This window comes from Podarcis filfolensis (genome assembly GCF_964270895.1).
Source record: "Podarcis filfolensis genome assembly, chromosome: 18".
In the NCBI taxonomy this organism is placed as follows: domain Eukaryota; kingdom Metazoa; phylum Chordata; class Lepidosauria; order Squamata; family Lacertidae; genus Podarcis; species Podarcis filfolensis.
Genome location: NC_139622.1, coordinates 7,151,086 through 7,177,967, shown reverse-complemented (window position 1 = coordinate 7,177,967; position 26,882 = coordinate 7,151,086). Strand labels below are relative to the sequence as shown.

The window sequence follows — 26,882 nt, the reverse complement described above, 5'->3', positions numbered from 1 at the left end:
AAAGCAAAAAGGCACTACAGAATGAACACAGGGGACAACCCGCTAAACGTCCAAGGCAAGCCACACCAAAATTCAGAAACTGAATTCAACGTGGCTTCTACAGAAAATTTCCCCAGGTGCTGTACGTACCTGAAGTCGATGTACCGTATTTTTTGCTCTATAAGACACACTTTTTCCCTCCTAAAAAGTAAGGGGAAATGTGTGTGCGTCTTATGGAGCGAATGCAGGCTGCGCAGCTATCCCAGAAGCCAGAACAGCAAGAGGGATCGCTGCTTTCACTGCGCAGCGATCCCTCTTGCTGTTCTGGCTTCTGAGATTCAGAATATTTTTTTCCTTGTTTTCCTCCTCCAAAAACTAGGTGCGTCTTGTGGTCTGGCGCGTCCTATAGAGCGAAAAATACGGTATTTGTATACACACAGGTCTAATTATTTGCATTGAAAGCAGTTACCTAGTTTGGGTTTGTTAGTTTGTTCTAGAAAGCATTTTAAAGGCCATATTGCTGGCCTTAAAACTGGATATAAAAACAGTTGTATTTATATCCAATCTTTCCTCCAAGGAGCTCACTGCACTTTATGTTGTTCTCCCGCATTTTCGCCTCCTGTTAGGTAGGTCAGGCTGAGAGATAGCAGCCACAAAAGATGAGCTTCATAGCTGAGTGATTTGAACCCAGGTCTCCCCGATCTAAGTCTGACATTCGAACATCTGCACTGCAGAACCCAGATGTTTCATAGAAGAACAGAACGAGATTTGGTAGGGCTCCTTTATTTCAGAGAAGACTGAATTATACATAGAGGGTAAATAATGAAACTGCTTTTTGCCCTTTATTGGGTAGGTGTCTTGAATGTGTGAATGTTTGAAAACTCCAAATGTGCAAGTACAGACATTCCTTTAAGGATTCAAACCTATTTCCCCAAATGAAGGGAGACAAGATAAATCCATCACACCCCTCCGATATTCTGTGGTAGTCAAGACTGAGTGTGAAATTGCAGGAAAATGTGGTGAGTTTGGGCTTTGATCGAACTTCCTGCGAATCTCAGCTTTATTTTTTTAAAAAAAATATCCAAAAACGCACATCAATTTTTTTTCTGCTTATGGCTGTGAAGGAATACTGTACATATCATGCATAGCCAATACCTGCTGAGATTTTGGGGAAGCATGGAAAGGGATCTGAGCAAGATTTTGAGAAATCCAGAAACAGGTAGGGGCAAGACTACTGAACAAAGCAGCTTTCATCTCATGGAGTTATGTAAAATAAAATAAAAATCAGTAGAAAGGGATAGAGCAAATATTCTTCATTGGTATGGTTTATACCAGTTGCAAGAATCTGCTTTTTTATGCAGATGTTTGGATTACCTTACTATGGATTATTATTTTTTAAAGTGCAGCAGATCTTAAGTCTGGTCCAGAAGGGCTCTTATTAAAACTAGTCAAATTCATGGAGGAAAGGTCTTAATTTTTTTTTTAAGTATTTAGCTGTAGTGAAGCTAAATGGAGCTTCCATGTTCAAGTGCAATCTACCTTCAAATACCAGTTGAGGGGGGAGTAGCAGTCCAGCTTGAGGGCTTCCCAGAAGCAGCTGGCTGGCCACTTAACAGAATCGTAGAATTGCAGAGTCCAACCCCCTACAATGCCGGAATCTCAGTATCAGAAAAAGGAAATAAAAATTCTGGATTAGATAAACACTTATTCTAAATAGTTATGCATTCTCTCGTATTGATTCACTCCGGCCGTATCATAATCAAAACTCACTTTGCGGAGCATTTAAACTTTTGGGGGTTTTTTTTGTCCTCACTGTACCAAAAACTGCTACATTTTTGGCACATACAGTATTTTCTTCCCCTGGAAGAGCAAGGCACAGGTTTGTAAAAACCTAGCTTTTCCTTAACCGAATGCTGAATTTGTGCAATTGCGCTTTTTGTCCACATTCTCTGATCAGTTTTGAGATTTTTTCATCTGGGGTGGGGTGGAATAGGTGGTACTCCAATAAGGGAGTGTAAATTGGATTTTGCTTTGAGCTAAAATTAGTAGATTGAATGATGAAGGGGAAGTGGGGGGAAGGAAACGCCTTTGCATGAAATTTGCATATGCTGATTTAAATGTATAGCTGTAAATTTAGAAAGCATGTCAAAGTGCAAGTAGATAAATAGGTACCACTCTGGCGGGAAGGAAAACGGCGTTTCCGTGTGCTGCTCTGGTTCGACAGAAGCGGCTTAGTCCTGCTGGCCACATGACCCGGAAGCTGTACGCCGGCTCCCTCAGCCAGTAAAGCGAGATGAGCGCCGCAACCCCAGAGTCGGTCACGACTGGACCTAATGGTCAGGGGTCCCTTTACCTTTACCTAAATTTAGAATAGCTGAAAGAAGTGCAGTCCATCTCACCATGGTGGGGAAAGCTATGACCAAGTTACCTGCATGCGCCACAACTTCAACGCCCCTCATTTCTCCCTTCGTAGGACTCTTTATCTTTAAGATAGACTTAGGACTTTCCCCTTCAAATACTCTATTTACTAATAAACAGAGAACTGTTCTTTGACAGGTGTTTAAATGGACTGTCAGCTGCAAAAAGCAGGACCTGTTGCCTTTCTATGAATAGACAAGTATAATGGTACAAATCTATCACTGAAAAATGTAAAAAGGACTATAGATCTAATAATGGAGAATAATAATGGGCAGACTTGATTAAAGAAGCACTTTCACACAGTAAAATGTTTTGTATCAATCAAACAAACTGGAATGGCGATACTGTAAGATATTTTATTTAAGCACTTAACAATCTGAGCAACGTTTTGCCATGTGTTTAAGGAACAGGAAACAGTTGTTTCATGCTTTCTGTTCCTCCGTATTGACCTAATATCAGAAACATATCTGTTTGCGATGGAGAGATAAAATCTTCTTTTTTTTAGCAATACCACGATGCTGATAAATTAAGGTGGTTATAAAACGGGTGGCTTTTGAACCACAAGATGTGTTGCTGTGTCACACAGTGGGGAGATTGCGACAGGGTTAACCAATTTGCAAAGGTCGAAATCCAAAACTGATATATGAACGCTAGGATTTCATAATGTTGTTTGATGGCCCCTCCCTGGCAGAAAGCTGTGCAATCTATTTCTTTCCATTCATCCCTTACATTTACAAACCTCCCTTCTTCCAAAGGGCAAAAATCAGCATGTGTAGCTCCCCTCTTCTCTCACTTTCTTCACGACAACAACCCTGAGAGGTAGGTTTCTGCTGCTGTACCATAAAATGGAAAATGGTGTACTATTTTAGAGCATACCTCAGTACCATTCCTAACCTCTCATTCCTTCCTCTTGCCTCAAAGACTTTTGCTTACAGGTGTGATGTATATGTCAGAGGAGAGAGGGGAAAAAATCAATGTTCGACATATTTACAAATGTAAATACATGTGGGGTTTTTCTTTTTGTATATTCCTTGTAATAGAGCATGCCATTATCAAAGTGAAGTTTCCCGTCATCAAGACCGGGCACAAAACAGCACACACCTATAATTTCCTTGTGTTTAAAAGTGGAGCTCCGCCATCCGAAAACATTCTTGTAAAACTGCGAGGACGAATTAAGTCCTCCACCCCTGTCCTAATGTGTTTCGTATTTAGGTGATTTAACTCTAGGAAATACAGTTTGCTGTTAACGGCGTGTGGGGGCGGTCATTTTTCTTGCTTTGAAGCCAAGAAAACCTGTGGATATTTCATTAAAAACGCCGAGTCTTCAACAAGAAATATGTCTGCTGTATTTAAAGTCATAAAAATTGTTTTTTTATAAAAAGATCTGCCGTACTTCCCGAGGTAGCAGGAGTTTTCGGAACAGCCTTTACCAAAACCAGGCAGGCAAGATGCGATGAAAAATAGCGACTGGGAGCAGGGGGCATGCAAACCATTTGTCCCTTTTTCTCAGGCTGGCAGCAGACGGGAGAGTCTTGCTCACCTCTAGCTAGCGATGTCAGAGATGGAACATGTGCTCACCTCGTCATCTGAGAGACAGGTGTCTTTCCCAGACCCACCCAGAGATGATGGAGGCTTTTTACAACGCCTTGTTGTTGTTTTTTAAAAAAGTTATTTGAAGTGTTTTAGCTGACCTCCTATGACATTTAGTTTCTGCCCTAGATGGTGAGCCCAGAAATGTGGGTGAGCACTAGCAGGAGGGAACGTCATTTGTTCTTGGCATTGACTTCCTCACTCATACGAACCGCCTGACTCCGAGGAACGTGACGGGCGAGTGTGCCGGATAAACTTTGCCGCATACCACTGTAACTAAACTATGACTTATAAGTGTACGGTGCGCAACTGAAAGAGGATTAGTGGCTGCTTTTATGAGAAACGGCAAATGTGCAGGTGGAAAGGGACAAGACGTCCTTGGTGAGATGCACCAGGCTCCGGGCGCCCATGGCTGTGTTTTCCACAAGCACGGATTAAAAATGGGCCAGTATTTCTTTCCAAGCTGGGGTGGGAAGAAGAAGAGTCGTGGCCGCTCCATACAGCTGTTTTATCGTAGCTGACTGCTGCAATATATTCTTGACACCGTAATAGCGCAGGGTGGCTCAGTTGGTTAGAGCATGGTGCTGATGATGCCAAAGTTGCAGCTTCAATCCCCATAATATACAGTGGTACCTTGGTTCTCAAACGCCTTGGTTCTCAAACAACTTGGAACCTAAACACTGCAAACCTGGAAGTGTTCCGGTTTGCAAACTTCTTTTGGAAGCCGAACGTGCTCCGTTTTGAGTGCCACACTTCCGTTTTGAGTGTTACGCTGAGGTCTGTTTTTGCTATTTATTTTGCGTTTTTGTGACTCTCTTGTTTTTGTGACTTTGTGGAACCCAGTTCAGCTACTGTTTGATTGCAATACAGTGGACCCTTGGGTAACATAACTTTCGGGTTGCAAATGGGGCAAACCCAGAAGTGCATTCTTCTGGGTTTCGCTGTGCGCGCATGTGCAGAAGCGTGCTGCGCATGTAGAAGCAGCGCCTCTGCTTACGAAATTTCCAGGGTGCGCACGGACCCCTGGAATGAATCAAATTCGTATCCGGAGGGTCCACTGTACATTGTTTATTGCTTTCATTTTATGGATCAAAGGTCTCGTTAGAGAGTAAAATTCATGTTAAATTGCTGTTTTAGGGGTTGTTTATTTAAAAAGTCTGGAACGGATTAATCCATTTTGTATTATTTTCTATGGGAAAGCACACCTTGGCTTTGGAACGCTTTGGTTTTGGAATGGACCTCTGGGGTGGATTAAGTTTGAGAACCAAGGTACCACTGTACTTTTTATACAGTCATACCCCGGGTTAGAGACGCTTCAGGGTGCGTTTTCTTGGGTTACGGACCGCCGAAACCCGGAAGTACCGGAACGGGTTACTTCCAGGATTCGGTGGTCGTGCATGCGCAGATGCACTGAATCGCGCTTTACGCATGCGCAGACGCACAGCTGCAGGTTGCAAACACTGCGGGTTGCACGGATCATGTTCGCAACCTGAGCATCCACTGTATACACTTTTGACCCCAGCCCCCCACAGTTATAAACTCATGGTGGTATGGATCACATGGAGTCAGGGCCAAGGCACCATCTAACTCAGAAAAGGGGCTTGCGTGGCAAGTGCCCTCCCCCATGTGAAATGAAGACACTGGACACATTATTTAAGGTTAATGGGCATAAAAGGCCACAACTTTATTGATTGCAGAATTGAAAGGTACTGGCCTTAGGCATTGGCTCCTATCGACTACCGGCATGGAGACTGGGAAGGGTTATCCACAAGCCGTGGGAGTCCTGTTAAAGTACGCCAACTAGGATCCCACGGGTGTCACCGTTCGGGGGCGTGCCGGAGGCCCTTACCTCCCTAGGTTTCGGACAAGGCAACGCCCCCCGGAGTCCTCTACCGGACTACCCTTTTCATTGGGGGAAGGTGATGGCGCTTCCTTCCCCCCATTCATTTGCATAACAATTAACCCCTGCCAATGCCTAACCGCCAATACCGTGAAAGTTGTGACGTTTGCTACGAGGTAGGCGAAAAAACCAAAAGGCTAGAAGTGCGCCAAATTGGAAAAATTCCTACCAGGCCCCTTGCGGCGACCAACCGGAGTCCATAGCAAGGTCGTAGCTAGCTAAGCCTAAAGGGTGGGTGGGATGGGAAAAAATCTGCTCAGCTGGAAAGGGGAAAGAGGGCGGTTCCCGGGCGTGCCTGGCCTTAAATAGGCTAGGCTCCGACTCCCCAGCCCGCCGATTGGCGGGCAGGGTCGAAGGCACGCCCGGGGATTCCCTGTTCTCGCGGGGGCAAAAAGGCCAGCCCCCGCGTGTGTGGGAGGGGGTAGCCCGCAACCCCCTCTCCTCCCTAAGCTCGGAAATGGCTTTACCGGAGTCTGAAGAATAGCCAAATGCCTTGCTATTTAATAGTAACATTAACAACAACAACAACAACATGAACGGGTGAGATTCGCACCAGCCATACTGGCTCTCTAGTGTAGAGCTGGAGAACACGCATGGAGCTCTCTAGCTCTTCTTAGACTACAAATCCCATCATTCCTGATCATTGGCCATGCTGGCTGAGGCTAATGGGAGCTGGGAGTCCAATATCACCTGGTGCCCCATCACTATCATGTAACTGCCTAAATTATAATCTGTTACTGGAACCTGGGATAGCTCTGTAGGTAGAGCATGAGACTTCATTACAGGGTTGTGGGTTTGAGCCCCACAAGGGGCAAAAGATTACTGCATTGCAAAGGGTTGGACTAGATTACTCTCGGGGTCCCTTTCCAATTCTACAATTCTATCATTCTAATAAAAATGATGTGTCGTTTACATACCGTGAGGAATAAAGAGAGAGGCAACTTGATAGCAGTATGCTAGGGGCTGTGCGATGGATCTTGGAAAATATCTGTTTAAATAGAAATAATTTTATGGCAATTATTTGAGGCAATTGCAGAGCAATCCAAACCCCTGATCCATGCTGCTGGAGAATGTTTGGCGCTGCCATGCCTCACAAGGAGCTCCGCTTTCCTGCTAAACCTGCCAGAAGCAGAGCACATACTACCAAACATTAGGGCTGGGCACATTCACAAGGCTTCAAAACGGGCCGTCGCAGAGGCAGAATGGGAAAAGGTGATAAACTGGCTTCATCCAAAGCCACCCATTTCCTCATGGGGGCCCCAAACCGGATTCCCTCTGCTGCACCCTGGGCCAGATTTAGGTTTGATGAGGCCCTAAGCTACTGAAGGTAATGGGGCCCTTTATATGTCCAGCTGTCCTTTGTCAACAACAAATTGTCGCTGTTTGGTTGTGTTGAATATACACTATATGGACATTTATGAACCTAATGGGTATCTAAAGCCATTTTCACATAACAAAATAAGTTTTTTATCAAAGGAATTGTTGAACTGAAATACAATTAAGGAGCAGTATATTAATAGTGAAACAAATTATTAAGCTCTTAATAATAAACTTAATAATGCAAACGCATTGGCATTTGGCAATAACAAAAGTTCCTTTTGAAACACAATTTACAAAGACTCATAACCTAGTCTCTAGAAACTTACAATAACATGAAATAATAATAGGTGTCAATATATGATGCAAACTACTAATAATTATAAATAGCAGGATGTAGGCACCCTATATATAGAAAGGAGGAAAGCAGTGATATTTTAAGGAGCAGGCTAGCAGGCTTGCATCACAGGAGCCTACACAACACAAAACACTGTTGCTGTATGTAGGCTTTATTTTATTCGTTTTTTATCTTATATTTTGGAAAGGTACATCCGGGTGTCCTTTTCCTTTAAATTTTTTTTTGGGGTCCCCAAGAGAGTGGGGCCCTAAGCTGCCTGCACCAGTTTGTCGCTTCCAAGGCCGGAAATTGGCAGTTTTCTGCTCCCGCCCCAAGTGGCACCAGCTAGCAGGGTTGTGGGTACACCATTGAATCTGCCGCGTTGTGCCAACCGAGTCTCAGCTTGGTTTGCTTTGCACTGGGCCAGTAAATCGCTTAGCAGCCTCACACACAGACGTTTAGAGAAAATGCAAATATGGTAGATGTTTGGGCCTTCAGCTGGCTCCTTCATTACTTCCATGAGAAATTTAAAAACATTCCTTTTTTTACCCATGCATTTTATAGCTGTTCCTGACACCCTCGGGGCAACTGTTTTAAGAATGTCTATATCTGCTTTGAGAATATGTATATGTATATGTATATGTATATGTATATATAGTTATTGATGTGTTTGCTGCTCCAGGAGGAAGGGCAGGATATAGATTGAAGATACATACAGTGGTACCTTGGTTTAAGAACAGCTTAATTTATGAACAACTTGGATTAAGAATGCTGCGAATCCGGAAGTAGGTGTTTTGGTTTGTGAACTTTGTATTGGAAGCAGAACATATTCCACTTCCTGCTGAGTGTAAATTGAGTCCCCCGCTGCTATGGGAAAGCATGCCTTGGTTTAAGAACGCTTTGGTTTAAGATAAGAACAGACTTCCGGAACGGATTAAGTTCGTAAACCAAGGTACCGCTGTATAAATAAACCAAGTTAACGGACTATGCTGAAATGGCGAAATTAACAGGAAAGCTTAGAAATCAAGATGACAAGAAATTTTAAAAAGAATGGGAAATGTTGATTATGTATTTGCAAAAGTATTGTAAACAGGTTAATACACTGGCAGGATTTTTAAAAATCACTTGCAATTTTAGAAATACTGTAGTAAAGGAAATCTGAGGCAAATAATAATAATAATAATTGGAGTAGAAATGATATGCAGTTAAAAAGAAAATTTAAGGAACCGGGGTGGGGTGGGGAGGGAAGCCCCAGGGTTTGGAGAATCCCATTCTATGGATTTGACATTGATTTTGTGTACAACTTTCTTTCTTTGTGGTTGGTATTGTATTTGTTGTTGAAAACCTAATAAAAATATTATTCAAAAGAAGATTTAAATAAATAAGCCCTATGATGAAAGGCCTACATGGATTAGATAATTAATTAATAAGCAAGCCTGTTCCAAGTATTTAGGAGGAGTAATAATAATAATTTTTAATTTATATCCCGCCCATCTGGCTGGGTTTCCCTAGCCACTCTGGGCGGCTTACAACATATAAAACGCAACAAAGCATCAAACATTAAAGAAACAATATATCCTATACAAGCAACATATAAACCAATAAATCAGTGAAAAGCAGTAACAACAGAAACAATAAACAGTTTGTAGTTATACCCAAATCGAAGTAACCACCAACCCCAAATGAACATTTAACCGACAAAAATGAAACAAGAGGAACCAAAATTAGGGAGGGAAAACACTGCTGTACTTCTAGGGAACTCTGCCATAGAATCCTAAAAGGATAAAAGAAATAGGTGACATTTCTGTGTTCCCGTTACTAATTTTAGGCAAAGGAAAGGCAGCCACCAGCAGCTATTTATAACAAAGCAACAGGGGCAAGTGAGAAGTGAGCGTGGAGATGTGAAAAGTGCCTAACAGGTGCAAGGCGAGTGCGCATGACTTCTGCGCATTGGCTGAACTGTGCGCCCCTTGTGCTCTGGAGAGATATTTGTGCTTTTCCACCAGCCGCATGGGCTGGGGAGGGGAAGGGGGGGAGGAAAGGGGAGAGGCCATTGCTGCAGTGCTGTATAAATTACAGGCACACACGCCTTTTTTTCCTGAATGAAATAGCTGGGCAGAGCAGAGCACAGGATTTAAGGCAGGCCTTCAGTGCTTTTCCTCCGTTCGTTTTCTACATTCCCGCCTCAAGAAGAAGGAAAAAAACAGGAAGAAGATGAAATACATCATAGGAATTGGAGGGTAGGTTGTTGCTGCATCCCTCGTTGCGTTTTGTACTTTTGCATGCTCCGGGATTCGAAATGCACCAATGTGCTTTACGCCTTGGACAAAAGCCAAGTTTGTAAACAGAAGTTAGGCTCAATAATTCAATGAAAACCTCCAGGCTCTGTGATAATAATAATAATTTTAAAAAATGTAGTTTGGACAGATGTAGTGATGTTTTCAAAAGTATTACCCGCTCTTTCTCAGTGTTTATGTATGAAATAATGAGATGAGGAGTCAACTAACCATGGCCTAAAAATGGGATTTGGAAGCCTAAAAGAGGGAATCTTGCATAGCCAATTAAAAGGCATCACTTTAACTTTTATTCTACTATTTCATAAAACCCCAAAGCATCACTTTTAATAATGGGAGATGTAATAATGTAATAGAGGGAGAGGGAGAGAGAAGGCGCCTGGTGTAACCTGCAGGAAAAGAAAGAAAACGATTGAAAGAATTCCTGTTGCAATGCGCGGAATGAAATTGCGGGGAGACATCTGTCCATGTCCTTCCCTAAATTTGCTTTCGCGTGAGTATTTTGGATAGATCTGGAGCCTGGCCGAGACACTGAGATATTAATTCCCACCACCACCACCTCCATTAATAGGCAACAATCCAGGCAGTGCCTAATACTTTCGTTAACAGCATTTAGAAAACCTTGCAGAGCAATAATATTAATGATATGCGCTGCCCTATGCCAATAACCTTATTACAGTGCATGATTGAGAAGTACCGCTTTGTATTAATTGGGGTGCTTTCAGCCAACACGAGCTTTGAGATTGTTAAAGCCTATGGGATGTAGGAGGCTCCGCTTTCAAATCCCCTCCACTCTGGCAAACCTTAAGAATCCCAGAATTGCAAACCTGGAAGGGACCCCAAGGGTCATCCAGTCCAACCCGCTACAATGCCATAGCTGCCGACGTTTTCCGTTTTTAAAGGGAAATTCCCTTATCCCGAATAGGATTCCTCGCAAGAAAAAGCAAAAGTTGACAGCTACGGACAATGCAGGAATCTCAACCCGCAGCCCTGGCAGGGCTGTTGCAAGGATAAAAACAGTGGGGTGGGAGATGAGATATAAAATATCATTATTATTATTTTAATGGATTTACACAAGGTGCTTCCAGGAAGTGTTTTCTTCTGAAGGTGCGTTGCGACAGGGGCTTGCTTTCCTAATTTACCAGATTCCCCCCAGAAAGGATAAAATCTGGGCTGAATTAGGGATGCAGCCTGGCATTTTGAGATACTAATGATACGAATGGGGAAGGGGAGGACGAACTTGCAGGCAGGAAGGTGCACCAATTCCACATTAAATGTCAAAATGTGGATTATTGCGGGGGGAGATGTGCTTTTTTAAAAAATACACAGCCATTTCCGTCTGTTTCAAAGGCAAGCCAAAAATGCTTTCAGAGCCTGCAAGACCCCCTTTGCCCAACCATAGGTTGAGCTTCCTTAAACCAATTATTACTGTGCAATGCCTATTAGATGCTATTATTATTATTATTATTAATAATAATAATATTATACCGCCCTAAATAATAATAATAATAATAATAATAATAATAATAATAATAATATACCGCCCTATACCCGGAGGTCTCAGGGCAATTCACGGAAAAGATCAACATAAAAACCCCAATATATATAATTAATAATAATAATAATAATAATAATAATAATATACCGCCCTATACCCAGAGGTCTAAGGGCGGTTCACGGAAAAGATCAACATAAAAACCACAATATATATAATCAAAATAAAAACAACCACCCAATAACATGCTAGATATTTTATAACATGGTATTACTTCAATTTGAGTTTTAATTCACAGCATTAATTTTAGGAGGGCGGGTGGGCCAAAAATAAAATAAAGAGCAGCCATGAGTCGCTTGCCTCCAGGATTTTACAAAAAGGTGGTTGTTTTTTAGTGAGGGTAGCAAACCCTCCGCCAGATCTTAAGTTATTATAATTTATTATAATAATAAATTCTTGTTATTATGGGAGCCGGCTAGGAGCCAAAAAAAAAGCAGAATATCACTAGTGGCTTATTCTGGAGTAAATGGATAGGGAGCTGTAGCCTCTTGCAGTTATAAAGGCAAAAAGCAGAGAGGTCTCTGCCCCAAGCAGTTTACAATCAGGAATACTGAAAAATTGGCAGAAACCCAAAATTGCTTTTGCCCCCTCCAGCCTTCTAGGATATTTTCTTTCTAATCTCTCACTTTAGGTTTCCTCATTAGACTCAGGTTGTTTGTTTGCAAAAATCTAATTTCAATTGGATTTTTATCATAATCATTGGTGCATTTTAAACCCAAATATACTGTTTTAATTCTATCTGTGCATAGTTTGATTTTGATTCCCACCCTCTCCTTTTTTTTTCCCTTTCCTTCTCCTCCGATGAGGCTACCTTTTAATATTTTAATGTTTCAGTATTTTAATTTTGTTTTTAAGTTCTAATCATTCGACTTGTTTTTATTATTGCTTGTAAGCCGCTCTGAGCCCGGCCTCGGCTGGGGAGGGCGGGGTATAAATAAAAAATATTATTATAGTTGTTATTTTTTATGACTGGCTTTTTTTTTCCACGTTTTTAGACGCTTCTCGTTTTTGCTTTAAAAAAATAAATAAATCTGTAATATTCCCCATCAGGGAAAAGGCAAGATAGAAATAACATTATTAGTATGTTCCATAAATGTCCAGTGGACATCCTTGATGGGAGAAAAATCTTTTTCTACCTCATTTTTTTAAAAAAATGTAATTTTCTCCCACTTAGACCCACTAAGCCTGTTTATATCCTTTAATTTCAACGTGAATACAGAACTCCCAGAATAAATATGACAGGGTATAAGCGAATATACAGAGGCATAGCTGTCAACTTTTCCCTTTTCTTGAGAGGAATCCTATTCGGAATAAGGAAATTTCCCTTAAAAAGGGGAAACGTTGACAGCTATGTACTGAGGCAACTGATAGGTGGTTGTTTTTTTTAATAATAAAAATACGTATTTCTTTTCTTCTGTTTTATTTACTAATGCGTATTAATCTATACAGTATTTAGTAAACAGTGAAAAAATAAAATAAATGAGGGGGTGAGAGCTATAAATCATTCCGCTCTCTTTGAAGCAAATATATCTCTGCTTCTTCCCGCCTTCTCCCGCCCAGCCTCCCGCCATATTAATTAACCGACGAGGCGGGGAAGCTTTTATAACCTCGCCCCCCGCCCCGCCCCGCCCTGCGCGCGCGCGCGAACGCAATCGCCCGGAACCGAAGTCCGTTAATACTGGCGGGAGCCGCGCCAGCCAATAGGAGGACGAGCTTCGAACACGCCATTTCTTGAGGCTCCGCCCCCCTTTTACCATGTTTGGGAAAGACTGCGAGAAAGAGGCGGGAAAAAGAATAATAATAATAATAATAAAACTGTATTGTTTTACATGGGAGTAAACCCCGCTCAGTGCAGTGGGGCTTACTCCTGAGTAAATGTCCTTAAAAAAATAAAATAAAGAATTTCCTCTGTTCCTTTTTTTTGCACTTAATTTATTTATTATTAATGTTGCAATACATATATGAAATCTTTACATATTGATTCATATATTTGTAAATTCACATTTTCACATTTCATTATGTGCCAACATTTATCCATTTCTTATTTGTAGCCCTCCACCCGTGCACGACTTCCTTCTTTTTATTTTGTAACTTTATGGCTGAGATTGTAATTTTGTAACTTCATAATTAAACATTCCATCTTATATATCTGCTTAGCTTATTTGCGAAATATGAAATATATGAAATCTTTACATATTGAGACATATGCATTATATTCCTAAATTCACATTTTCACATTTCATTATGTACCAACATTTATCCATTTCTTATTTCCTTGCCCTGTGTCTTCCCTTCCTTGTTATTATTTTGTAACATTATGATTGGAGATTGTAATTTTGTAACTTAATAATTAAACATTCAATCTTATATATCTGCTTAGCTTAGCTTAGCTTTGTGAAATCAGTCTATACATATCGATAAATTCTTGTTGGGGCATCTTTTGGTCATGTATGCTTCTGCACATTTCCATTCCTGTTTGAGATTTTGATTAGATTGTATTCTAATTCTTGCCGTCATTTTTGCTAATTCAATCATTTTTAAAAAAATATATAGCCAATCTTTCAATGTTGGTACTTCTTCTGTATGTATTGTTTTACATGGGAGTAAACCCCGCTCAGTGCAGTGGGGCTTACTCCTGAGTAAATGTTTTTATATATATAAAAAAAGAATTTCTATGTTCCATTGAGAGGTTAATTTGTGTAAAAAATAGTTCTTTTTTTTAAAAAAAAATTATTACAAAGTAAATACATCAGTACCAAACCATACATAAAGAATAATATAAAGGGGGGGGGGGGGGATAAAGAAGAAAAAGAAGGAAAATTGCAAAGAAAAATAGGCAGTAAAAGAATAAAGAAAAGTATAATATTTCAATACAATAAACACTTATTTTACAAAATAATAGCAATATTAGACTTCCATCACTTTCTCAACACTCCCTTTCACATTTCATATTTTATCTGTATTTCAGTATTATTTTCATCATAATAGATAGATATGTATATATCTATGTTTCCCCTTTTCCATTCACGAGGTCATTCTAGACGCATCCAAATTTTTACATTAGAACCTTGTCTTTCTTTTTTTTTTAAACATAATTTTTATTAACAGGCCAATCATATCACATTATTTCAGATCACATTAATTCCAAATTATACAGCCAAATTTTTCAATTTTGTTGGGGGTACCCATACATCAAGCTCCGGACGAGAATCCAAACATCACTTTAGTTAAACAGTTCTATCCAGTTCTATCCAGATAGTCTCTTTTTTACTTTCTTCATCTTCTTGTTGTTGTCATATATTCCTTTCTTTGCGATCTCTGATAATCTTCACAGGCAGGTTAAGAACAGAACCTTGTCTTTCTAAATGGAATGGAAGTGTTTAGGTTTAATGTTGTTTTTTCAAACAAACAAACACGTATTTGCTGTGATTTCGGCACGTATTTCGTTCTGATTTCGGCTAATAATCACAGCAGGAACGTCTGAGGTCGTCTTATACACGGAACGTTGCAAATAATTATTTCTTAATTTTGGGCTCAAAAAATAGGGGGCGTCTTATGCATGGGGGCGTCTTATGCACGGGAAAATACGATATATGCACATCTACATTGTGCATTTAAAGTACACAAAGAAAACTGGGGACTATGCTCAAAGGCTTCCTATGTTCGTTGAATTTGCATCCTTGCTCTGTTAACCATTCTCACGTTGTCCCCACCCCAATTCTGCTTCATGTTTTCTTAATCTAGGGTGACCAATGGTGGCAAAACCACTTTGACCAAAAGACTTACCCAAGCGCTCCCAAACTGTTGCGTTGTCCATCAAGATGACTTCTTCAAGGTAAGCATCACACCCCCCTTTGCTTTAATGTCGATTTTTTCAAACAAACAAAGACATATTTGATGTGATTTAATGCATAGTCCAACAACTAAAACTGGTAAGCATTGCTCTGTCGTTACAAAAAAAACCCAATTTGTCCGGGGAGGGCATTAAAACCTTAAAAGCATAGATGCTCATTATTTTTGGTCCGGGCTTTAGGGCTCATATATACTGTATTTTCCTGTGTATTATTTCCCCCCCCCCAAATTTTACAGTTTAAAATTGGGGGTCGCCTTATACACGGAATGTTGCAATTAATTATTTCTTAATTTTGGGCTCAAAAAATACACACGGGAAAATACAATATATGCACACCCACACCGTGCATTTAAAGTGCATGGCTCCCCCCCACACACAAAGAAAACTGGGAACTAGCTTGTGGCCGGCAAGGATAACTGGGAGAAGAAAACTACAGTTCCCACGATTCCTTGCAGGGGAACCGCTCCCTTAACTGCATGGTATAGAGGTGACTGCATGCAGCGCAGTTCTTAACTGTGTCTACTCGGAAGCAAGTGCTTCCTCCTCAAATAGGTTAGGATCATAGCCATTTGTGCTGTTTTTACTCCAGGTTGGATAACCTGGGATAGCAATTGCACCCTTGTTTATGGGATAACCGCTGACGCAGGTTAAAATCCCCCACTTCTCCCATACCCATTGAAACTACAGTCGCACCTTGGAAGCCGAGCGGAATCCGTTCCGGAAGTCCGTTCGACTTCCGAAATGTTCGGAAACCGAACCGCGGCTTCCGATTGGCTGCAGGAAGCTCCTGCAGCCAATCGGAAGCCCCGTCGGTTCAGGTTCCAAAAGAACGTTCGCAAACCGGAACGATCACTTCCGGGTTTGCGGCGTTTGGGAACCAAAACGTCTGAGTCCCAGGGCGTTCGGGATCCAACGACTGTATTTCATTCGTTTTAATCTTTCTATTGTGAATATATTGTAGTGGTTCAAATGCGTTACCTGGCGATGGGCTGGTCCGTGGGATATGCTACCAACAGTGGTTTTCCATTTTTTAAACTGTCTAGGACGGTTGCCATACATTGAAAGTACATAAAGGTGTGTCCCTCACCCCAATTAATCCTGGTCACTGAAGATTGTTGAGAGTGCTGGGAACTGAAAGGTAGAAATGTACCGTATTTTTCGCTCTATAAGATGCACCAGCCCATAAGACGCACCTAGTTTTTGGATGAGGAAAACGAGAAAAAAAATATTCTGAATCCCACCAGCCAGAACAGCAAGAGGGATCGCTGCGCAGTGAAAGCAGCAATCCCTCTTGCTCTTCTGGCTTCTGGGATAGCTGCGCAGCCTGCATTTGCTCCATAAGACGAACACACATTTCACCTTACTTTTTAGGAGGGAAAAAGTGAGTCTTATAGAGCAAAAAATACGGCAAATCTGCAAGGAGTAAACCACAGTTCCCGCGATTCTTGTATAGCGTGAAGGTGTCTTTCTAGAAACTCCTCGTCTTCCAAAGTTGTGTTCTTGGGGGCATGGATTCGCACTCGGGTCACGTGGGGCCAAACAGGCAGATTGGGGCTCCCCGCCACCCTGTGTGAATTGGGGTGGGGTGTGAACCATAGAATGCACCCAGCTTTTCCATATGATTGATAGCGATGAGCCAGAGCTGGGTAGGGATGGGTTCAGGGAAAATACCAGCCACAGAATCGCAGAATTGTAGGGTCAACTATAAGGGTCACCTTGTATGCAGGGATAACCGATCTTCTCGCTGAGGGGACCACACACCCCACCCAAACGCCAAAACCAATATTGCACATTTTAATAAGTAGCTACCTGCCAGCCATATATATATATATATATATATATATATATATATATATATATATATATATTTTCAATGCAAAATTATAACAAAAATTACAAACATTGAATCCAAAATAATACTATACAAACAAGAAAGAAAAACAGAACACGAAAAAAGAAAAAAGAAAAGAATAAGCACACATCTACAACTAAAACCATATATTCAGTCTAATCTAGTCATTACATACATATACACGTATTAACTTCCTTCCTTTGTTCTAAGACCTCAAAATTTTTGCTCTTACTAAATTGTTGTGTCTAATGTAGATTACGTCTATCTTTATACTTTTTTACACCGTTTTTCTTTTTCTTTAACCCTGTAAAGCATCATTCATTACATACCGATATGCTTACTCCAGAACAGTGTTTTTTCATATACTGTTTAGCACATCCACATTCTTTTAATAATTTGTGGTCCGATTGTCCCCTTATGAATGCTGTGAGTCTTGCCAGATTTATATATTCACAAAATTTAATTTGCCACTCTTTCATTGATGGAATTTTTCTCCCTTTCCAATTTTTTTACTATAAGCATCCTGGCAGCTGTCGTTGCATAAAGGAATACTTTCCTCTCATTGTCAGGAATATTGTTTGTAATTATACCTAAAAGGACTGCCTCCGGTTTTTCACCTGCCAGCTATATAAACCGAGTACCCTCCGGGTATCTACACATGTATACGGACAAACAGGCATATGCTTTGATTTAAAAAACAGCAGAACTGATTTTCTGTTGCAGCTGTTCTCTTGTATATTGTGCAAGATTTCATCTTGCATCACAAAATATTTGATTCTGAAGAGCAGGCCAGCACTGGAACTTTCAGTGACCCCAGAGGACAGTTCTCCCCTCCGCAGAAAATTAGTTTAACACCCCACCCCAAATTAGCCATTGTAGCTAATTAAAAGAAATATGCTTTTTTGGGGGGTCCCCCTTCCACCACCAGAGGAATGCCCTCTGTGGCCTTATTTTTTCCCTTTGGGGAAAGCCATAACTCATTGGTACAGCAAAAGGTCCCAGATTTGATTTGTGGCATATCCCTGCCTGAAATCCTGGAGACTGCACTGAGCTAGGAACACGGATATATGTTCTTGTGTAAGCCTACTCTAAGCAAGTTACATTAAGCCCAAATCATTTGTGTTGTTAAGTTGTGGGTCAACATATCAGACGACACAGCGATTCTTCAAACAGCTCTTGTTTATTCACAGGCCAGAACAGAACTGAACTGAAGGGTTCAGCCAGCCTGCTTATATAGAGCTCCAGTACAACGTAACTGTAACAATTTTCTAAAACTATCCAATCACTGAACGTCACTTTCGATCCCTTATTTGCATATCTACAATATCCCCCTACTGGCCCAGGGTGAGAACTTCAGTACATAATGTGTGTTGTCATTTCCTTTAACCAAAATTATTACTGCTCCTTAGAAATGCCCTTCCAGCATTCCTTTAATTTTGTAGAACTTGAATTGCAGTTACACACACACACACTACTCAGCTGTAAAAAAATATAATTTTCACATGTGTACTTCTTCGGGGGTGTTGTTTTATTTCAAAAATGTAGATTAAACTAGCAAAATTAATTTGCTACAGAGTTTAGAAAGTCTCCCCCCATCTTTCCTCTCTACACCGCATACACCACATGATTACTTATTCCCAAGTTTTTCCCCAGAGTGCCAGTTCAGATATGCGAGAACGAGCAGTTTCATATCTGTGCCGGGTCTGGAGATCACATGTGTGTACCTTACCTCTTGCATATAGGACACTGACACGTGTTTGTATGCACATGTCTGTGTGGCCGAGTCCCGCCAGTGGCGGCTGGTGCAATACGGCAGGAGTGGGGAACATTTGACCTCCTTAGATGTTCTTAGGCAGGCATCCCCAACCTGCGGCCCTCCAGATGTTTTGGCCTACAACTCCCATGATCCCTAGCTAACAGGACCAGTGGTCAGGGATGATGGGAATTGTAGTCCTAAACATCTGGAGGGCCGAAGGTTGGGGGTGCCTATTCTTAGGCTACAACCCCCAACCTGTGGCCCTCCAGATGTTTTGGCCTACAACTCCCATGATCCCTAGCTAACAGGACCAGTGGTCAGGGATGATGGGAACTGTAGTCCCAAACATCTGGAGGGCCGAAGGTTTGGGGTGCCTGTTCTTAGGCTACAACCCCCACCAGCCTTGAGTCTTGGCCATGCTGTCTGCGGTTGGTTGGAGATGCTAAACATCTGGCGGGCCCAAGGTTCTCCACCCCTGAATCAGCGCAAAATGGGGCACTGCCCCTCTAATCATAATCAGCCCTTATCTATCGCCTTTCTTACTTACCTGCTATTTGGCAGGTAACCCCAGGTGTCCTCATGTAGGCGAGTTGGTCACCGCAAACGGGCAAAAAACGGAGAGCAGCTAGCTTGGGACTAGGGTGGATCCGCGGGGCTGGGGGTTGTGTTGGTATTGTCGTTTGTTCTGCAGCACAGCTGTTTTTGCTAAGTCAGCACCTTTGCCTCCGTTGTGTGTGTGTGTGTGTGTGTGTGTATTTTGCAGTAGTGTCCAGGTTGTGATCGGATCGTAGATAAAACTGATCACCCTGCCTTTGCAGCAATGTTTTATTGGTCACTATATTTCAGCCACAAGATCAAATACAAGTCGGGGAAGACGGATTTAAACAATGGGATGGTAAGAGCGGTGTTCGCTATAGGATGCAGTAATGTATATTTTCCTAAGTATATATATTTTATTTTTATCACTATAATATTATTAAATAAAGACTTAACAGTAAAATCTGCACCATTCTATAAATACACCTTTAATTTACACACTTTCACACTCTTGAGTTTTTCGTCTTTATTTCCTTACTGACTTTTCTGCGTGCCTGTGTGCATATATATATATTTCCCACCTAGTGTTGGCTTCTTTGGATATGGATGCGATGGTGAGCACTGTTCAGGCATGGACTGAGAATCCCGTGAAGTTTGCGCGATCCCATGGAGTGCGTCTTTCCTGTGAATCAAAGCAGCCCAGTTCTGACGATACCCATATACTGATTGTTGAAGGTTTCCTGCTTTACAACTACAGGTAATATAATAATAATAATAATAATAATAATAATAATAATAATAATAGTAATAATAATTTATTTATACCCCGCCTGTAATGGTTCTAGGGGTTGCTCGTGCGTAAATCGGCGCCACACCTGGCTGGGTTACCTGGGTGAACTCTTTCTGTCCGGACAGCCACTCTCCCGTGGCTGTCTCAATCTCTGGCAGAATCCGTCAGTGGGCGTTTCTTGAACTTCTTCCAGCAAAGAGGTTCTTTGACGCCTAGTCTCCGCCTACTCTCCCTGCCTTCTGCGCAGGGAGGGTGTGGGCAGCGGAGGACCCGTGCTTTCCCCGCTGGTCTCCGGCGAGGAGTCATGGAGCCACCTCGCCGATTCCCCCATCTGCCCCCCTTCTCCACTGGTGCTACGCTGAATTCCTTCCCCAGAAGATGGGCTGCTTCTCTCCCTCCCGGGACGCTCTCCGGAATCCCTTTGGAGCCCTCCCTCTCCCTCTGGCTCTGATGGCAATTCCCTGACACCGCCCATCTGGCTGAGTCTCCCCAGCCACTCTGGGCGGCTCCCAATCAAATGTTAAAAACAGTACAGGCATTAAATACTAAAAACTCCCCTAAACAGGGCTACCTTCAAATGTCTTTTAAAGATAGGATAACTGCTTATTTTCTTCACATCTGAAGGGAGGGCGTTCCACAGGGCGGGCGCCACCACCGAGAAGGCCCTCTGCCTGGTTCCCTGTAACCTCACTTCTCGCAATGAGGGAACTGCCAGAAGGCCCTCGGCGCTGGACCTCAGTGTCCGGGTTGGACGATGGGGGTGGAGACGCTCCTTCAGGTATACAGGACCGAGGCCGTTTAGGGCTTTAAAGGTCAGCACCAACACTTTGAATTGGGCTCTGAAATGTACTGGGAGCCAATGCAGATCTCTCAGGACCGGTGTTATGTGGTCCCGGCGGCCACTCCCAGTCACCAGTCTAGCTGCCGCATTCTGGATTAATTGTAGTTTCCGGGTTACCTTCAAAGGTAGCCCTACCTTTGCTTTTTTTGCTTTTTTGTAGTAAAAAAAAGGTAAAGGTAAAGGACCGCTGACAGTTAAGTCCAGTCGCAAACGACTCTGGGGTTGTGGCGCTCATCTCGCTTTACAGGCCGAGGGAGCCGGCTTTTGTCCTCAGACAGTTTTTCTGGGTCATGTGGCCAGCAGGACTAAGCTGCTTCTGGCGAAACCAAAGCAGCGCACAGAAACGCCGTTTACCTTCCCACCAGAGTGGTACCTATTTATCTACTTGCACTTTGATGTGCTTTTGAACTGCTAGGTTGGCAGGAGCAGGGACCGAGCAACAGGAGCTCACCCCGTCGCGGGGATTCGAACCACCGACCTTCTGATCAGTAAACCCTAGACTCTGTGGTTTAGACCACAGCGCCACCCGCGTCCACTTTAAAGTATGCATTTGGTTGCGCCTGTCCTATTGACCCCTGGTGCTGGGCTTTGGATAAGAGCGTCATCTGCAAACATATCACCTGCTCTCTGTATAACACTTGATTGTCTCTGCCAGTCAATAATAATAATAATAATAATTTATTATTTATACCCTGCCCATCTGGCTGGGTTTCCCCAGCCACTCTGGGTCCCTGTTGCAAGAGACCCTTGGTGGTGATTATGATGATTTTATTATTTATTAAATTTCAGCACCACCATCCGAAGATCGCAGGGTGGTTTACAATATGAAAACGCAAAAATACACAACATAATAACAAACTAAAACAATAACCCCTGCCCTACCCACAGTATTATTATTCACCACAAACAACAGTATGACTTTATGCAGCCATGTGGTTTAGGAAAGATCATTTCTCAAGTAATTTCAAACCTTAATTTTTCTCACCTGCAGGCCACTGATTGACTTGTTCGACAAACGCTATTATCTAGCAGTCCCATACAGTGAATGCAAGTGGAGGAGGAGGTAAGAATGGCTCCTCGACTTTAATATTGTGATGCTGAAATTTCATGTCGTAGTCACCTCATTCCTATGACATAATTGCAAGTTGCAGAATTGGAAAACCTCTGAGCTCCACGCCAGGCTAAAAGATTCCTTCATTGCAGAGGATTGGACAAGATAACCCTCTCATGGTCCTTTCCATCTCTGATTCTATGATTCAGTCACACTTCTCTGAATTTTGCAGTTCAGTTCTCCAGATTTTTGTACTGTATACAAAAATACATGTGCTAGGGCAAATAATACACACAAAAAACCCACATTACATTAAGGGAAATCGTCTTGCAAAATTGTATAGGTTAGACGTAAAGGTAAAGGTAAAGGGACCCCTGACTGTTAGGTCCAGTCGTGGCCGACTCTGGGGTTGCGGCGCTCATCTCGCTTTACTGGCCGAGGGAGCCGGCGTATAGCTTCCGGGTCATGTGGCCAGCAGGACCAGAGCAGCGCATGGAAACGCCGTTTCCCTTCCCGCCAGAGCGGTACCTATTTATCTACTTGCACTCTGACGTGCTTTCAAACTGCTAGGTGGGCACGAGCAGGGACCGAGCAACGGGAGCTCACCGCGTCATTGCGGGGATTTGAACCGCCGACCTTCTGATCGGCAAGCCCCAGGCTCTGTGGTTTAACCCACAGCGGGACCCGCATCCCTCAGGTTAGACATAACTGCATACAAAAATACGTAGATTAGAAGAAATCAACACTAAAATGCTGGTGAATTTTCACGAGGGCTTAAAAAAATTAATCAAAACTCTTGTGATAAGGAGAACTGAATACTGGGGGGAAATGAGAAATTGAGAGAAACCATCTAACCCTAGTAGTTGCTGATGGCACAAAAGTGCTTACCGACACTTCTGTACACACCCGATGTGGGAATTCAGTTGTTGTTTAGTCCATTAGTCGTGTCTGATTCTTCGAGGCTCCATCTGTGGGCCGCTCCATCGTCCCTCAGACCATGTGGGGGGCCGGACTATATTTGGGGGGGGTGAATGAATTCCTATGCCCCACAAATAACCCAGAGGTGCATTTTAAATAAAAGGACACATTCTACTTATGTAAAAACACACTGATTCCCAGACTATCCGCGGGCCGGATTGAGAAGGTGATTGGGCCGCATCCGGCCCACGGGCCTTAGGTTGCCTACCCCTGGTATAGATTAACAAATTCCTTTTCTGTTTGCAGTACACGTAAATATACAGTACCGGACCCCCCTGGTCTCTTCGATGGCCACGTATGGCCCATGTATCTTAAGCACAGGAAGGAAATGGAGGCTAACAAAGTGGATGTTGGTAAGAGTCAACTTGCAATCGCTTGAATCTGACTTAGAAAGAACTCTTGGAGTGTCATGCAAGTGTTTGCGTGTGATAATTTTTTAAAAATGTGCTTAGAGCAGAGTTTTCCAAACCTCTCACGTTGCTGGCACCATTTTTAAGACATGCATTGTTTCACGACAAAGTACCGTATTTTTGCTCTATAAGACTCACTTTTTCCCTCCTAAAAAGTAAGAGGAAATGTGTGTGCGTCTTATGGAATGAATTCAGGCTGCGCAGCTATCATAGAAGCCAGAACAGCAAGAGGGATTGCTGCTTTCACTGTGCAGCGATCCCTCTTGCTGATCTGGCTTCTGAGATTCAGAATATTTTTTCCCTTGTTTTCCTCCTCCAAAAACTAGGTGCATCTTGTGGTCTGGTGCGTCTTATAGAGTGAAAAATATGGTAATTCAGTTTTACTAGCAAACCAGAGGTCAAACTAACCCCTTTCCAGCCCTGGGAGGAGCACAGGGGGCGTTCACGCAACATACCTACGCACTGCGGCCAACGCACTAAAAATGCTGCGGTGCACAGTTTGGAAAGCCCTGGGTGGGGGAATCTTTGGCCCTCCCGTTGTTCCTAAACATCCCACCAACCCCAAAAATGGCCAATGGTCAAGTCTTAATGGGAGTTGTAGTCCAACATGGGGCTTATCCGCACCTCCACTTTCCCCTGGGAAAACCTGTGCTTTAGTGCTGAATCGGAACAAAAGGCAGTCGGTTTTCCCACAGATTGTTGTTTGTTCTGATTTAGCACCGAAGAGAGTGTTTTCTGGGGGGGAAGTGGCTGGGCCAAAGCAAAACCGCTCGGATCCATGCCTAGAAAATGCAGTGTAAGTGGAGAACTACCCGGAGCCATGTTTTCTAGGCAGAAGTGTGTACAGCCCATCCGGAGGGCTAGAGGTTTCCCACTTCTGAGCTAGCTGATGAAATTGTTTTCTTTATGCTCAGTCGTCTCTTCAATTTATATTCTGCCCTTGTTCCCAAAGGCATTTTGAACGCACCAGTAATATTGTTAAAAATAGTTAAACAATCAAATTCTCTCAGCCAATAATTTCAGGGTTGCTTATTTTGTATGCTTGCTAATATTATAATAATAAATAATAATAATTTATTATTTATACCCCGCCCATCTGGCTGAGTTTCCCCAGCCATTCTGGGCGGCTTCCAACAGAACACTAAAATACAATAACCTATTAAACATTAAAAGCTTCTCTAAACAGGGCTGCTTTCAGATGTCATCTAAAAGTTTGGTAGTTATTTTTCTCTTTGACATCTGGTGGGAGAGCGTTCCACAGGGCGGATGCCACCACCGAGAAGGCCCTCTGCTTGGTTCCTGTAACTTGGCTTCTCGTAGCGAGGGAACCGCCAGAAGGCCCTTGGCCTTAATTAATTTATTTTAAAAGTTTGATTATAGATAATAAAATCACCTCTGTCTCCTTTGTCACCTTGTGAGGGTGTTAGCCCTAAGAACCAACCAGATAGTACTTTGAATAAGTAAATATCTTTTCCCACAACACTGCACTGTTGAGCCGCCCTTTTATAAGCACTTGTGCCGGCTCCAGATCTGCAGGGATCCTTCTCCCTCATTGAGTCTACCTCCTCGCTCAAACTACCACCTCCTTGCTGCAAAAATCCACTGAGCCAGCAGGGCAGTGGTGTGTTCAGCTCCTCTTTATTTTGGCAAAAGCGAGAGTCTGGTGAATAAGAAAGTAAGCCTCACTGGATTCAATGGATCATACTCACTTGCTTGGCAAGATTGCAGCGTTATACATTTTGCGAGCCTGACTCTAGCGGGTTAGATCTCTTAAGGTAAAGGTAAAGGGACCCCTGACCATTAGGTCTAGTCATGGCCGACTCTGGGGTTGCGGCGCTCATCTCGCTTTGTTGACCAAGAGAGCCGGCGTACAGCTTCCGGGTCATGTGGCCAGCAGGACTAAGCCGCTTCTGGCGAACCAGAGCAGCACACGGAAATGCCGTTTACCTTCCCGCCGGAGCGGTACCTATTTATCTACTTGCACTTTGACGTGCTTTTGAACTGCTAGGTTGGCAGGAGCAGGGACCGAGCAATGGGAGCTCACCCCGTCGCAGGGATTCGAACCGCCAACCTTCTGATCGGCAAGTCCTCGGCTCTGTGGTTTAACCCACAGCACCACCCGTGTCCATGCAAAACTGTCGTGTTGATTTATTTACTGGCATCCCCGCATGTGAAATTCACAACTGCCTGTTCTTCTTTTCAGTTTATCTGGATGGGCTGAAGTCCAGAGACGATCTTTACATGGAAGTCTTTAAAGAAATACAGAACAAGCTTTTGAATCACTCATAGGTGAATATACTCCTGGATGAAAGGGGAGGAGGTTATTTTCTACCTTGCTCTTTATATCTTCCTCATAATACTTTGGGTATTAATTGCCTTATGTTTGCTTTTCAGGATCTGTGGGAAGCTGAAAGATCTATGTACAAATCTGATGTAAATACTATTTTGGATATTTACTGAAACATGTTAAGTGAACATGCCTTCCTTGGCACTGCCCTTTGGAAAATAACTTTATGTATATAATTGAAAAAATAAGGTAGTTCATTTACAACTCAACCACGGGCAGTTGTTGTTTTTTATGTACTTATTTTATATTCCATTGGCTTAAACGTGTATGTTTTAAAAATGCATTTTTATAATGGAAGTCTGTAAAATACCACTGGTTTTACGTCTGTAGCTTTGTGTCAGTAATAAGCTTCTGTTTAACTGCTTGTGCAAGAACACACGTCATACTCAATAAAGAAACATTTGAACATTTGGTCTCTCGTTTTGCTTTACGGAACATCATCAGGGCAGGACAAAAATTCAGAGAAGGCTACCAGATCTCTAGGGACAACAATTGTCTAAAATCTTAGAGAGCCGCAGTGCAGACAAACCTGAGCAAAACAACCCACCTTTGTTCCTTAAAAAAAAAAATTATTCGGTTTTACAAATAATATATAGAATTATAACAATACAATACAAAATACAAACCCATATTTAGAGATTTTTCCAAATCTCTGGATTTCTCACCTTCCCTTCCATGGCTTCTTTTTTTAAAAAAATATTTATTAACGTTTTAAAGATTACAGAAAGAAAAAGTAAAAAACACCTTCCATGGCTTCTATTGCCATCCTTTTCAACAGCATATTATTTCATAATCCTTGTTTTATGTCTCTCCATTTTGTCCATAATATTTGCTACATTACAAATGTTATTGCGATCCTGCTAGTGTTTTCATCTACTTACAGTGGTCCCTTGGATAAGTTATACAATTTTTTCCCATTCTTTATTGAAGCTTTGGTCTTCTTGGTTTCCTGAGCTTTCCGTTTCGGCATAGTCCAACTGCTTAATTTGTCATTTCTCTCTGGTAGGGACTTTATCTTATTTCCATCTCTGGGTTAGCAGCATCCGCAATCCACCTTCGTTCCTATTTGCATCAGTA

The 26,882-nt window shown here is 42.4% G+C and overlaps 1 protein-coding gene and 1 long non-coding RNA gene across 3 annotated transcripts; one reads left to right on the top strand and one right to left on the bottom strand.

The window, feature by feature from the left end:
* Nucleotides 1-1,053: 1,053 nt before the first annotated feature.
* LOC310753614 lies at nt 1,054-7,331 on the bottom strand. 2 transcript variants are annotated; one of them, XR_014543384.1, is made up of 3 exons: nt 6,805-7,331; nt 2,813-4,571; nt 1,054-2,087 (listed from the first exon to the last, which is right to left on the bottom strand). It is a non-coding gene; the product is annotated as an uncharacterized lncRNA (long non-coding RNA). The 2 variants fall into 2 exon arrangements; XR_014543385.1 differs by lacking the exon at nt 6,805-7,331 and having other exon boundaries at nt 2,813-5,074.
* Nucleotides 7,332-9,604: 2,273 nt separating this feature from the next.
* On the top strand, nt 9,605-26,216 carry LOC310753556 (nicotinamide riboside kinase 2-like). Its single transcript, XM_083594962.1, has 8 exons — nt 9,605-9,781; nt 15,135-15,225; nt 19,698-19,746; nt 19,974-20,145; nt 22,011-22,082; nt 23,295-23,401; nt 25,662-25,747; nt 25,853-26,216. The coding sequence occupies exons 1-7, from the start codon at nt 9,756-9,758 to the stop codon at nt 25,745-25,747; spliced, it is 603 nt and encodes a 200-aa protein (XP_083451088.1). The 5' UTR covers nt 9,605-9,755; the 3' UTR covers nt 25,853-26,216.
* Nucleotides 26,217-26,882: the final 666 nt, after the last annotated feature.

Coding starts and splice junctions, on each gene's coding strand:
- LOC310753556 (XM_083594962.1), top strand. CDS start 9,756: ATGAAATACATCATAGGAATTGGAGG. Junction 15,226..19,697: donor ATCAAGATGACTTCTTCAAG/GTAAGCATCACA, acceptor ACTATATTTCAG/CCACAAGATCAAATACAAGT. Junction 23,402..25,661: donor GGCTAACAAAGTGGATGTTG/GTAAGAGTCAAC, acceptor TCTTCTTTTCAG/TTTATCTGGATGGGCTGAAG.